General features: G+C 54.5%; 1 protein-coding gene across 1 annotated transcript in view; it reads left to right on the forward strand.

The window, feature by feature from the left end:
• GNL1 (G protein nucleolar 1 (putative)) overlaps nt 1-12968 on the forward strand; it is a 176334-nt gene that overhangs the window by 72100 nt on the left and 91266 nt on the right. Inside the window, exon 5 of the mRNA XM_078641705.1 lies at nt 3512-3583. Coding sequence (XP_078497831.1) covers nt 3512-3583 — 72 coding nt within the window. The remainder of the gene's footprint in view (nt 1-3511; nt 3584-12968) is intronic.

The raw sequence follows: 12968 nt of genomic DNA on the forward strand, positions 1-12968 counted from the left end.
GCCTGTGTTTCCACACAGTGTGTAAACCCTGTGGCCAGACGAAAGTTCATGAAAAGGTGAATGCACCCTTGTCCTTTGGCACACATACATGTGCACACATACATGTACACACAACGTAGGTGACCGCAGAAGTTGTGCACACCCCTCTTTCCCACAGCACGTGGACATGGTTGTGTGCAGCGGTCCCCACGCAGGAGGAGGGCATTAGGTGAGGGGTGTTTCCTGCACGGCACCGTACAGCATCTTGTGTAATATGTAGCATGCACAAGTCCACTCAGTTACTCAGAAGTCAAGACCGCGCTCTCCATTAGTATTTATTTTATTCAAATGTAGAGCGCTGCCTCGTCGTGTCATCACTTCGTAGCGCTGGCTCTTTCGTGTTGGGTGACCTTCAACAGTAGTGTCAGTTGGTGGAGTGCGTTTAAGCTTCAGAATTGAGTGTAATTGCAGCATCTGCTGACCAGAAGGCTTTTCAAGGTACCCTGACCTCGAAATAGAGGGATGTGTGAGCCGTCAGCATGTTGCCATCTTTGAAGAGACTGGTTTTTAGTTTTTGTCTAAGGGTGTCTGGTTAGGCTGGTATGTGAGATCTGGGCTTCGTTGGTCTACCAGCCACGGCCCTAGAGTTTGTACACTGCGCCCACCCTGGTATTTCCAGGAGATTCTGCTTTAAACCAGTTTCGTTGCTTGATTTAAGGACCCGAGTAGGTGTGTAAGTTAAGGTAAGGTTTTGTAAGTATTTCCTTTCTGTGTTTGGAAACTGGGTGCAGGAGCTTGAATGTGATTCTCTGTGCCAATGGGAGCCAGTGGAGATGTTTCACAGCTTGAGTGATGTGGTCCGATTTTGTTTAAGCGGAGGCAGATTCTGACTGCTTGAGTTTGGATCCTCTGACATGTTTTAGTTTGAGATGGATTTATGTCGTACACCTGACTTTACCCTGCGAAAATTACAAATAATACAAAACTGTGCTGCCCGGACGCTACTGCAAATCCCTCGCAGGTCGTCTGTCAAGTCTGGGCTAAAAAGCCTACACTGGCTCCCCGTTAGGGAGAGAATCCGTTTTAAATCCCTATGTATCGCTCACCAGGCCTTCTGGGCCACGGGTCCAGCAATCCACCTCTCCCTTATCACCCCGTACCACCCTGTCAGACAGCTGCGCGCAACCCATGCCACTCTGGCCACAGTACCCAAAATAAAGAGATCTCCTTTAATGTGGCCAAGATGTGGAATGCCCTCCCCCAATATCGAAGGTCCAATCCAGAACTCGCTTCCTTTCGTAAGCAGCTGAAAACGTTCTTGTTTAATAAATAGAATTTTTACTGGTTATATCACCCTTGGCAACTGCACTCTCGCTTTTAATCTCAGCGCTTGGACGCCTCAGGGCAGCTACGTGCGCTTTACAAAAATCATTTTCATTTCATTTCAGCTGATTGTGCCAAGTGTTTAGTGTCGAAGTTAAGCAGTCGAATGTAGGGGAGAATGTTGAGTACCCTGTAGCTTCCTGTGGTCGAGGACAACGAGCCCATTTGATTTGCAGGTGTTGGATTGAAAGGCGCGATGCTTAGTCATTGAAGAAGGATCCGATGTGTTGTATGTCACTGGCAAGTTGAGTAGGATCAGAGTTTCAGCGGGTGCCACATTGAGAAAGACGAGTGTTTTTCCTGAAGTCTGAGATGATGGATTCTGTGACCTTCCTGAGTCAGTCATTTAACAGGTTCCTGGACTAGATAAAATCTTAAATTTGGCCAGCGACCTTTGCTTTCTAAGTTCGATTTAATCCAGAGTAGGTTGGAGATGGGTCTGCTCCTTTTCTTCTTAAGGAGACTTGTTACAGCTTGCTTCAGTTCAGTGGGTAAAGTATCCTGTTGGGTAGAAGCATGTATGATTTACAGGATATTGGCGCCAAGTGTGGGTTGCTCACAGGTGAGTTATGACCGTGCTTTGTGCGAAAGTTGAATTGGAGCCGCGTCAGCTGCACGGGACCTGGACAGGCAGGAGCTCTACCCTGCTCGAGTGCTCGGCACGCTTTCTAGTGGAGCCTGCCTGCCCACACACACGTCCTGCGCACACACACACGTCCTGCGCGCACACACGTCCTGCCCACACACACGTCCTGCACGGGTGTCCTGCACGGACATCCTTCGTGCGCTCGCACATCCTGCTCGCTCACACGTCCTGCGCGCTCACACGTCCTGCGCGCTCACACGTCCTGCGCGCACACACGTCCTGCGCGCACACACGTCCTGCGCGCACACACATCCTGCGTACTCACACGTCCTGCACGCTCACACGTCCTGCACGGACATCATTCGTGCGCTCGCACATCCTGCACGCTCACACGTCCTGCACGCTCACACGTCCTGCGCGCACACACATCCTGCACGCTCACACGTCCTGCGCACACACACATCCTGCGCGCTCACACGTCCTGCGCACACACACACGTCCTGCGCACACACACACACGTCCTGCGCACACACACACGTCCTGCGCACACACACGTCCTGCCCACACACACGTCCTGCACGGGTGTCCTGCACGGACATCCTTCGTGCGCTCGCACATCCTGCTCGCTCACACGTCCTGCGCGCTCACACGTCCTGCGCGCTCACACGTCCTGCGCGCACACACGTCCTGCGCGCACACACGTCCTGCGTACTCACACGTCCTGCACGCTCACACGTCCTGCACGGACATCATTCGTGCGCTCGCACATCCTGCACGCTCACACGTCCTGCACGCTCACACGTCCTGCGCGCACACACATCCTGCACGCTCACACGTCCTGCGCACACACACATCCTGCGCGCTCACACGTCCTGCGCACACACACACGTCCTGCGCACACACACACGTCCTGCGCACACACACACACGTCCTGCGCACACACACACGTCCTGCGCACACACACGTCCTGCCCACACACACGTCCTGCACGGGTGTCCTGCACGGACATCCTTCGTGCGCTCGCACGGCCTGCACGCTCACACGTCCTGCGCACACACACATCCTGCGCGCTCACACGTCCTGCGCACACACACGTCCTGCGCACACACACGTCCTGCGCGCACACACACGTCCTGCGCACACACACGTCCTGCCCACACACACGTCCTGCATGGGTGTCCTGCACGGACATCCTTCGTGCGCTCGCACGGCCTGCACGCTCACACGTCCTGCACGCTCACACGTCCTGCGCGCTCACACGTCCTGCGCGCACACACGTCCTGCGCACACACACACACGTCCTGCGCACACACACACACGTCCTGCGCACACACACGTCCTGCCCACACACACGTCCTGCACGGGTGTCCTGCACGGACATCCTTCGTGCGCTCGCACGGCCTGCACGCTCACACGTCCTGCACGCTCACACGTCCTGCGCGCACACTAGTATCTGTAGTAGCTGTTTTTTTGTACTGATTGCAGTTTTGTTGAATCCAGTCGGCGGTAAGATTTAACCTCTGTTTGTGTTTTTCTTTCCCGCCCCCTCTTTATCCGATGCAGACATGGCGCCAGCTCTGGAGGGTGCTCGAGATGTCCGACATTGTTCTCCTCATCACCGACATCCGACATCCGGTAGGCCGGGCGCAGGGCTGAGGGGTAACGTCCTATCTTGGGATCTGCCAGACATATCATATCTTGGGGCTTATGTATGCCAGACACGCCAGGAGATTGTGGTCCGTAATATCCTAGGACTGTTCTGAGATGCATGTCGGCTCAGGACCGGGAGCGAGCGGGGTCCGTCCTGTCCTAGGGACCTGGGGGATGTTCTGCTGCAAGTGAAGCGTCCAAGGGGCACAGTGGTGGCATCGGCTGCTATGGGGGCAGGGGGGTATGTGGGCCTCGTATGCCAAGCGGCTCAGTAATCGCATATTATTGACATGGGCGCACCAAGTGTTCAATGTGGGCCTGTTGACCGGGGTTCATGCTGTGGAGGCGCCGGCCTGTGTGGGGTACAGGTCCTGTGTGGGGTACAGGTCCTGTGTGGGGTACAGGTCCTGTGTGGGGTACAGGTCCTGTGTGGGGTACAGGTCCTGTGTGGGGTACAGGTCCTGTGTGGGGTACAGGTCCTGTGTCTGAGCCCTTAGAACAAGAATCGCTGCTCCTGTCAAGTGTAGGCTTCATTGAAGGCAGTGAAGGTATTTTTTATTTTATTTTATTTTCTCCAGCTCTGGAAGTTTTTGGTTTTTCAGAGACCTTGGAGTTGACTTTTGTACTGGATATATTTAGTTGTGGCCAGTATTAAAAGGTTGTTCTCAATCTCACAAGGAATATAGGGAAGCTGCTGTCTCCCAGCCCCTCGTTCTAAGGCCCCCCCCCTGTCTAAATATCTGTATTATTTCTTGCGACTGTTCTGCAACCTTGTTATCCCTTGTTCCCAAATGTGCGCAGGATATCACGCCCAAAGGCTGCCCCTCCCTGTTTTATCCCTAAAGCTGGCGAGTGAACAAACCGTGGAGGTCTGTGCTGAATGCCCCTCTCCGAGGGTCCATGCTCTAGTTGAGTGTTTGGTCACACTGCGGAGGTCACTGGTAGTTTCTTTGGGGTGTCCACACGAGGAGGTGGCCTCCATGTGTCAGTGGAGGTCTGTGCTCAGTGCCCCTCTCCGAGGGTCCATGCTCTAGTTGAGTGTTTGGTCACACTGCGGACGTCACTGGTAGATTCGTTGGGTTGTCCACGTGGGCGTGGCCTCCACACTGCATGTCTCCCACATCCTGCAGGTCACTGATAGTTTCTTAGGGGTTGTCCCACAAGACATTTTGCCCTCGGTCTGCTGCTGCTGTTGACTCAGCCCGGTATCCATTGGTGATGTGTAAATAGCTACGGACTTCTAAGAGGCTGCTTCAGAGTGTTGTGGTGAATAAAAGGAGAAGGTGGGCTGAAACTGGGGGGGCAGTGGGATGGGATGGAAAAGAGAAGAGGGGCTGCTTCAATATGTCGTGGTGAATGAAGGGGGCAGGAGGTAGGAAGAGAGAGAGAGAAGTGAGGCTTCAATATGTTGTGGCCCCAGTTGTCTTAGTTTTATTGCTCCTGTGTGACCTTCCAAGCCAGTGGCTAGGAAGGGAGAACCAAAGACTCCCCTGATAGCACGACCTGTGGCGGGGGCTCCCTTTGAGCGAGTGGGAGTGACACTGTTCGCCCCCTAGACCCAGCGTTGGGAATAGATCTTGGTGGTAGTGGACCATGCCACCAGATACCCTGGAGCTATTCCCCTTTGACCGTCCCTGCCCCCTCAGTGGCTAGAGCCCTCCTTGGAGTGTTCACCAGGGTCCGGCTCTCTACGGAGGTGCTCTGATGGAGGCAAACATTCCATGTCTGTCTGTCTGCAAACCACGTGAGATGAGACCTTGAAGGGCATGATCCTGGGGTGACTGAGAAACGCGGGAGGGGGATCGGAGGCCCTTCTCCCATGATGGTTATTCGCTTACAGGGAGGTTCTCCAAAAAAGAGTTGACGTTGGTCCCTTTGAGTTGTTGTTTGACGCCCTGTATGATGTCCACTAAGCTTGGATAAGGAGGTTTGGAAGAGACTCCTCAAGGATTCCAAGCAGGACACGTGCTTGGCCTACGCTCCAGGATGGCTGAGGACATGCAGAAGGAGATTCAGGATTTAGAGGCCAGTCAGGCGCTTCTGAAGCACCGGGATGAGCAGACGTCCTCTGTGGTTGAATGCCGGCCAGGACAGTTGGTGTGGGCTTTGGAGCCTGTGGCACCCAGGGCACTGCATGACAAGTGGACTGGGCCATATCCCATCATAGAAAAAAAGGGGGAAGTCCTGTACTTGGTGGACTTGGGTACCCCCAGGACTCCTCAAAGGGTCATCCATGTGAAATGCTCAAGTTGCACCATGACAGGGTAGATCTCACCATGCAGATGGTGACGGCGCCGGGACGCCCCCTTCTAGATAGCTGGGTACACAATAAATGTCAAAAAATGAATTGAATGCAGGGACGGGAAAAGAGAGCGAACCTCTCCCTGACCTCTTAACCTCTAATGCCCAGGATGGAAGTGTGGAAAGAGTACTGCTCGCCTCCACCCAAACAGAGCATCAACCAAGGGACTGCCGTCCGTGCTGAGGCAGTTTCCTGGACTTTGACCCCAGTTCTGACAACATGGTGTAACATGGAGTACCATGATGTGGTCACCGGAGACAGCTCACCTGTCAAAGCAAGATATGTGGGTTGTCTGACCAGGTAAAGGCCAGCATCAAAGCTGAGGTTGCTAAGAAGCTGGAGTTGGGGGTGGTTGACCCCTCCAGTAGTCCATGGACCAGCCCAGTGGTACTGGTGCCCGAGCCTTAGACGGGGGAGGGGGGGGGATCTGAGATGAGGTTCAGTATCCATGGAGTCATGAAGACTGATGCCCACCTCATACCAAGAGCTGATGAGCTCATTGATAAGTTTGGGACAGCCAAATATCGGAGGACCTTTGACCTGACATCAGGTTATTGGCCGATATCCCTCACACCAGGAGTCAAGGAGTGGTCTGTTTTCTAGGTCTGATGGCCACTTTCAGTTTAAGGTGATGCCCTTTGGGTTGAAGAGTGCCCACGCCACCTTCCAGAGGTCAGTGCAGCTTATCTCGATGACAGCTGTACTCCGCTCCACCTGGGAGGATCACCATGTCCACCTCCAGGAAGTGCTTCAGGCCCTGCATCACAACAGGCAGACCAGACTGTCAGTAAGTACCAGACAGGACAAGGCTCTGTTGTGTACTTTGTTCAAACGTTTATGGTCCTGAGCAGGCATACCTTGGACAGAGACGTCGGGAACTCTGCTGGGAAGCCCTTTGTTCATATCATCACATATCTAATTGTCATTGTGAGATGTCACGGACCGGTCATAGTCTTTAGCTTGTTGGGACCCACAGTGGACTAAACTAAAGTCCTACGGTGGCCAGCGGTGTCTGGCACGTCTCTGCAGTTATGCCATGCCTACCAGTTGGTGATGGGCGGTTTAAATTTGTGGACTGGTACATTATATGCAGCGGGGGCCTATAGCACAGCTTGTTTCTGTAGCTGAAGTTTTTGTGCATTGCCAGCTCCATGTGTACATAAACCACCGTGCATGGACTGCAGTCATGCGTGGTGGAGATTAGCCCGGGGCATGGTCCCTAGTCACCGTGACACTCAAAAAAAGAGGGGGGGGGGAGACGTTTATAGTCTAGGTTCACCCTACTTACTCAGTAATGAGAACACAAAAAACGGAATTAGAACCTAGCTATGGGTGATGAGACTTCCCGCTCAAGTGGAGTGGGAAAGTCTACAGATCAAGAAAGAAGAATTGCTTCCTTGAGTCCCCTCACTCGCCAGGGTTTCCCCTCGGTGACCTGCTTCATCATAGGGTCCTCTCAATCCGCTGCGATTGAGGCCTGCTGCGACTTGCAAAATTACGTAGCAGCACTTATGTGAGAAAATGTATAGCGCAGTGTTGTGGAGTGGGAAAATATTTTTTTTAAAATACCTAACTAGTGGGCAAAATATTTTATTCTGGCTCCTAGTCGGTATGTTTAACAAGCATTGGAAATGCAATAGGTCTCGCATTAGGAAAGTTTGAGCTATTGGTCTTATAAATTACATTTTTTTTTATTTTATGTTGTTTTTTAAAATAGCTAAATTAATAGCTTTATCATTTACAATGCCAATAGTTATAACTTTCGCAAATGTGACACCTATAGCATTTGTAATGCTACATGTTTTGTATTTACGTGACTTAGATGTATTGATATTACAAATACAATGGCTTTTAATTTTTTACATAATTAATACTTAAATAATTTATTTAATTTGTAATGTCAATAGCTTAAACTTTTGTAAATAACTTTTGTGAAGATTATGTTCAGTGTTTTTTATTGTGACGAAAATCCAAGAACAGAAGTGAAATATTAACATCTTTTTGTGATTTGTAATAAAGCTTGAAAGCTTGAAAACAGCTTGAAAGATTGAAAGAACATATTTGAACCAGTGATGCTGTGGTGGTGCGGAGTGATACTGTGGTTGCGCTGAGTGATGCTGTGGTTGCGTTGAGTGATGCTGTGGTTGCGTTGAGTGATGCAGTGCTTGCGCTGAGTGATGCTGTGCTTGCGCTGAGTGATGCTGTGGTTGCGCTGAGTGATGCTGTGGTTGCGCTGAGTGATGCTGTGGTTGCGCTGAGTGATGCTGTGGTTGCGCTGAGTGAGCCAGGGAGACACGGACACTGAGACACAAACACTGAAACAGGGAGACATTGAGAAAGAGAGGGAGAAAATAACACAAAGGGAAAACAGAGAGAGACACACTGACAGAGCGAAGGAGACAGACACTGAGGGTGACATTGACATTGAGACAGAGAGACGCTAATACACAGAGAAGGAGACACCAACATTAAGACAGGGAGACACGGACACTGAGGCAGGGAAAAACAGCACAGAGAGGGAGACACCAACATAGAGATAGGGAGAAAACATTGAGACGGAGAAAACAACGCTGAGACAGGGAAAAATTGAGATAAGGAGACACTGGCAAAGAGAGGGAAGGTACAGACTCTGAGACGATGAGATACCGAGAGCAGACATTGGAGCAGGGAGACCTAGACAAGGACATATGGACACTGAGACAAGAAGACAGGGACACACTAAGATAGGAAGACACCAACTGTAATAGGAGAGGGAGACACTGATATGAAGATAGGGAGACACAGAGTAGGCGATATCAACATGGAGTAGGACACATTAATACTGAGACACCAACAGTGAGACAGGGAGCCATTGGCACAGTGTTAGACGGACCGGGAGGGTCGGCCGAGGATAAGGGGAGAGGTCTCCGGGGAGATCCGTCTCCAGTGAATCGTACAGACAAGTAACTTCCCCCCCCCCACAGACGGACACCACACAAGGATAAAGTTCAACGATACTTTATAGGCAATTCTTCAAGTACGGTAGAATGGTACAAGGAGGTCTGGACTCAGGGGTCCCCTCTATTCTGGTCTCTGTTTGGGAAAAGGGTAGCGGGACAGTCTTGTTACCAAAAAGATGGAAATAGCTCTCAATCCTCGAGCTCGGTGGTGTAGATGAACGGGCCGCGGCTGAGCCAGCAGGTCCCGAGATGGATGAAGGAAGACGACGGTCCGCGGCAGAGCCAGCAGGTCCCGATGAAGGTGGTGGTTACAAACGGTCCGCGGCCACGCCAGCAGGTCCCGACGACAATGAAGGATAGGGTGGTTCCCAAAGCCGCGGCAGCGCCAGCAGGCAAGACGAGGGTGCACAAGACAGAGCTACGGCAGCGCCAGTAGTCCGTCAAGGATGAGTTCTTCTTTGCGTCTCTCGACTCCAAGATACAACTCCCGTCCTGCTCTGGAGCTGCCCCAGTTATAGGGCTGGTGTGCTTTGATGTCCGGACCCTCGCACTTGGAGGTCGGGAGGTCCGGGATGAGGGAGTCCAGACACCCAGCAGGGGGGTGGAGCCAGCGCCCGGGGAGGCGATGGGCGAGCGGCACTTGGCGGGGGAGAGCCATCGACACCTCTTGCTCCCATTGACTGACCAAGTAGCCCGCTCACCTCCTGGGTGGATGTTGGTGCCGGAATGTCTGAGGCCTGGCCAACCCAGGGTTGAGGTCGATCGGGGGCCAGGCGGCCTCGTGGTGGAGTGTCCAAGATGGCGCCCAGGATGGGCGCGCAGGCCGGTAGTGGGTCGGCCTACGCGGTCAACAGGTTCGAGTGTAGGGGTCCCTGCGGGGACGGTGGACGTGCAATGGTGGTGTGTGGTACTTGCGTGGCTGGGCTCGGGCCTGGTTGGGCCCGGGGAGAGCGGCCCTTCATGTGGCCTGTCCAACATGCGTCCCCCCCAGCTGAAGGCGGGGAGAGTTACCCATCCTCTTGGGGACTCTTCTCGTCGAGGCGGAAGAACCGGGACAGGCCATCTGCGTTGGCGTGATCTGACCCAGGCCGGTGTTCAACTGTGAAGTCCATCCCTTGTAGGGAGATGGACCAGCGTAGTAACTTCGGGTTTTCCCCCCGCATCTGCATCAGCCACTGCAGGGGTCGGTGGTCGGTCTGTACCCGAAAGTGTGTGCCAAAAAGGTAGGGCCGGAGCTTCTTGAGGGCCCACACCACCGCGAAGGCCTCCCTCTCTATGGTGCTCCAGCGTTGTTCCCGTGGTAGGAGTCGCCGGCTGATGAAGGCCACCGGTTGATCACGGCCTTCGGTGTTCACTTGAGACAGGACTGCCCCAATGCCATGGTCGGAGGCATCCGTCTGGACGATGAACTCCCGGCTGTAGTCGGGGGCCTGGAGCACAGGGGCGGAGCACATGGCGGCTTTCAATTGTTCAAATGCAGCTTGACACTCTGGGGTCCAGTTGACTTTCTGGGGCTGATTTTTTGACGTGAGTTCTGTGAGGGGCCTCACGATAGTACCATAGTCTTTCACGAACCTTCGGTAATAGCCCGTGAGGCCCAGGAAGGCTCGTACCTCGGTCTGGGTGATGGGGGGCTGCCAGGACTGGATGGCGGCAATTTTTAGCTGCAGAGGGGCCACCAGGCCGCTTCCCACCTGGTGCCCGAGGTAGGTTACAGACCCTTGCCCAATTTGACACTTGCTGGCCTTGATCGTGAGGCCAGCTCGCTGAAGGGCTTGCAGCACTGCTCGGAGGTGGTGGAGGTGCTCGGACCAATGGTTGCTGTATACAGCGATGTCGTCTAGGTAGGCGGCGCTGAATCCTTCGAGCCCCGCCAGGACCTGATTGACGAGCCGTTGGAATGTTGCTGGGGCATTCTTCATGCCGAAGGGCATGACTGTGAAATGGTAATGGCCATCGGGAGTGGAAAAGGCAGAACGTTCTTGTGCCCGGGGTGTGAGGCCGATTTGCCAGTAGCCCGCCGTCAGGTCGAAGATACTGAGGTAGCGGGCAGCTCCCATGCGGTCGATTAGTTCATCTGCCCGGGGGATGGGATGTGCGTCTGTCCTGGTGACCGCATTCAAGCCCCGGTAGTCGACGCAGAACCGGAGTTCTGGTGGGGTGCCGGGGGCAGCTGCTTTGGGGACCTGTACTACAGGGCTGGCCCAGGGGCTGTCTGAGGGCTCGATGACCCCGAGCGTGAGCATTTTGGCTACTTCTTCCTGGATGCAGGCCCGTACCCGATCTGGCACGCGGTAGGCCCGGTGGCGGATAGGGGGGCTGTCCCCCGTGTCCACATCGTGCGTACACCAGGAAGTGACACCTGGGGTGAGGGAGAACAGGCTGGCGAATTGTGACAGGAGAACTCGGCACTCCTGGCGTTGCTCTCGGGTGAGGGCCTCTGAGAGTCGGACCCCATCTACGGAGCCGTCTTTCTCCCGAGTTCGTAGAAGGTCAGGGAGGGGCTCGGAGTCCTCTTCAGCCCCATTGTCTGTGGCCATCAGGAGGCTGAGTTCTGTCCGTACAAAGTGCGGTTTCAGTCTGTTAGCGTGGAGGACCCGGAGGGGGTTCCGGGAAGATTCCAAGTCGATGAGATAGGTAGCCGGACCCTTGCGCTCGACCACTTTGAAGGGCCCTGTCCACTTGTCTTGTAGGGCGCAGGGTTCGGTGGGGGACATCACCCATACCTGTTGCCCAGGTTCAAATTCGATGGAGGAGGCATTCCGGTCATACCACCTTTTCATGTCCTCTTGACTGGCCTCTAGGTGGGCTTTTGCTAGTTCTCGGAATCGCCGGGTCTGGTTGCGGAGGGTTAGGAGGTAGCGGAAAACATCTGGTGGGTTCTTTAGAGGGGGCATCTCCCAGCCTTCCTTGACTAGGCTGAGCGGCCCCCGCACGGGGTGTCCATATAGCAGTTCAAATGGGCTGAAGCCCAGGGACTTCTGGGGAACCTCTCGATAGGCGAAGAGGAGGCACGGCAGCAGCACATCCCACTGGCGACGGAGGGGCTCTTCCAACCCCCCGATCATCCCTTTGAGCGTGCGGTTGAACCGCTCAACGAGTCCGTTTCCTTGAGGGTGATAGGGGGTCGTGAACCGGTAGGTAACCCCGCACTGTTGCCAGAGAGACTTCATATATTTCGAAATAAAGTTCGTGCCTCTGTCACTGACGACCTCCCGGGGGAAGCCCACCCGGGAGAAGATCCCCATCAGAGCCCGGCCGACTACCGGGGCTGTCACAGTCCGCAGGGGAACAGCCTCCGGGTAGCGGGTGGCGTGGTCCACTAGCACCAGGATGAATCGATGGCCTTGTTTTGTGCGCGGGTCCAGGGGCCCTACGATATCGATTCCGACCCTCTCGAACGGGGTGGTGACCACGGGAAAAGGTTGCAGGGGGGCTTTCAGTTTGCGGCCGCTCTTTCCACTGGCTTGGCACGTGGGGCAAGATCGGCAATGCTGGTGTACATTGTCCCTCATTTTGGGCCAGAAGAAGTGGGTCACCAGGCGGCTATAGGTTTTGTCTTGACCCAGGTGTCCTGCCAGGGGGACATCGTGGGCCAGGTTTAGCAGAAAGTCTCTAAAACGGAGGGGTACCACTAGGACTCGGCTGGCCCCCAGCTCCGCGATTCTTTGCTCACTGTACAGCAGATCATTGTCCCAGTAGACCCAGTGAGTTCCGGAGGTATCCCCTGCGCTTTGGGCTAGCGCTTGCTGGCGGAGTCCCTCGAGGGAGGGACAGGTCTTTTGTTCTTGGCGAAATTGTTCTTGCGTGGGCCCCCCCTCTTGAGGCCACTGGTCGGGGTTAGCGAGGTCTGGAGGTTGAGCTGGTTCGGGGGGGACGTCACGGTCGGTGGTTTCGGCGGGGGCGACCGGAGGCGGTGGCGCCGGCCATTCGGGTTCCTCTGGGCGGGGGTTGGCACGGGCGGTCATGGACCGGGTGGTGACGCACGCCCAGTCCGGGACGCCCAACATCCCCAGGTGCTCTTTTCGTTCGACTGCTGCCCATGGAGAGCTTTCCAGGTCATTACCCAGGAGGCAGTCTACGGGGGCATCATCTCGGACCGTCACCTTCAACATGCCGGAGACCCCTC

This window comes from Lissotriton helveticus, chromosome 5_1 (genome assembly GCF_964261635.1).
Source record: "Lissotriton helveticus chromosome 5_1, aLisHel1.1, whole genome shotgun sequence".
Lineage (NCBI taxonomy): Eukaryota > Metazoa > Chordata > Amphibia > Caudata > Salamandridae > Lissotriton > Lissotriton helveticus.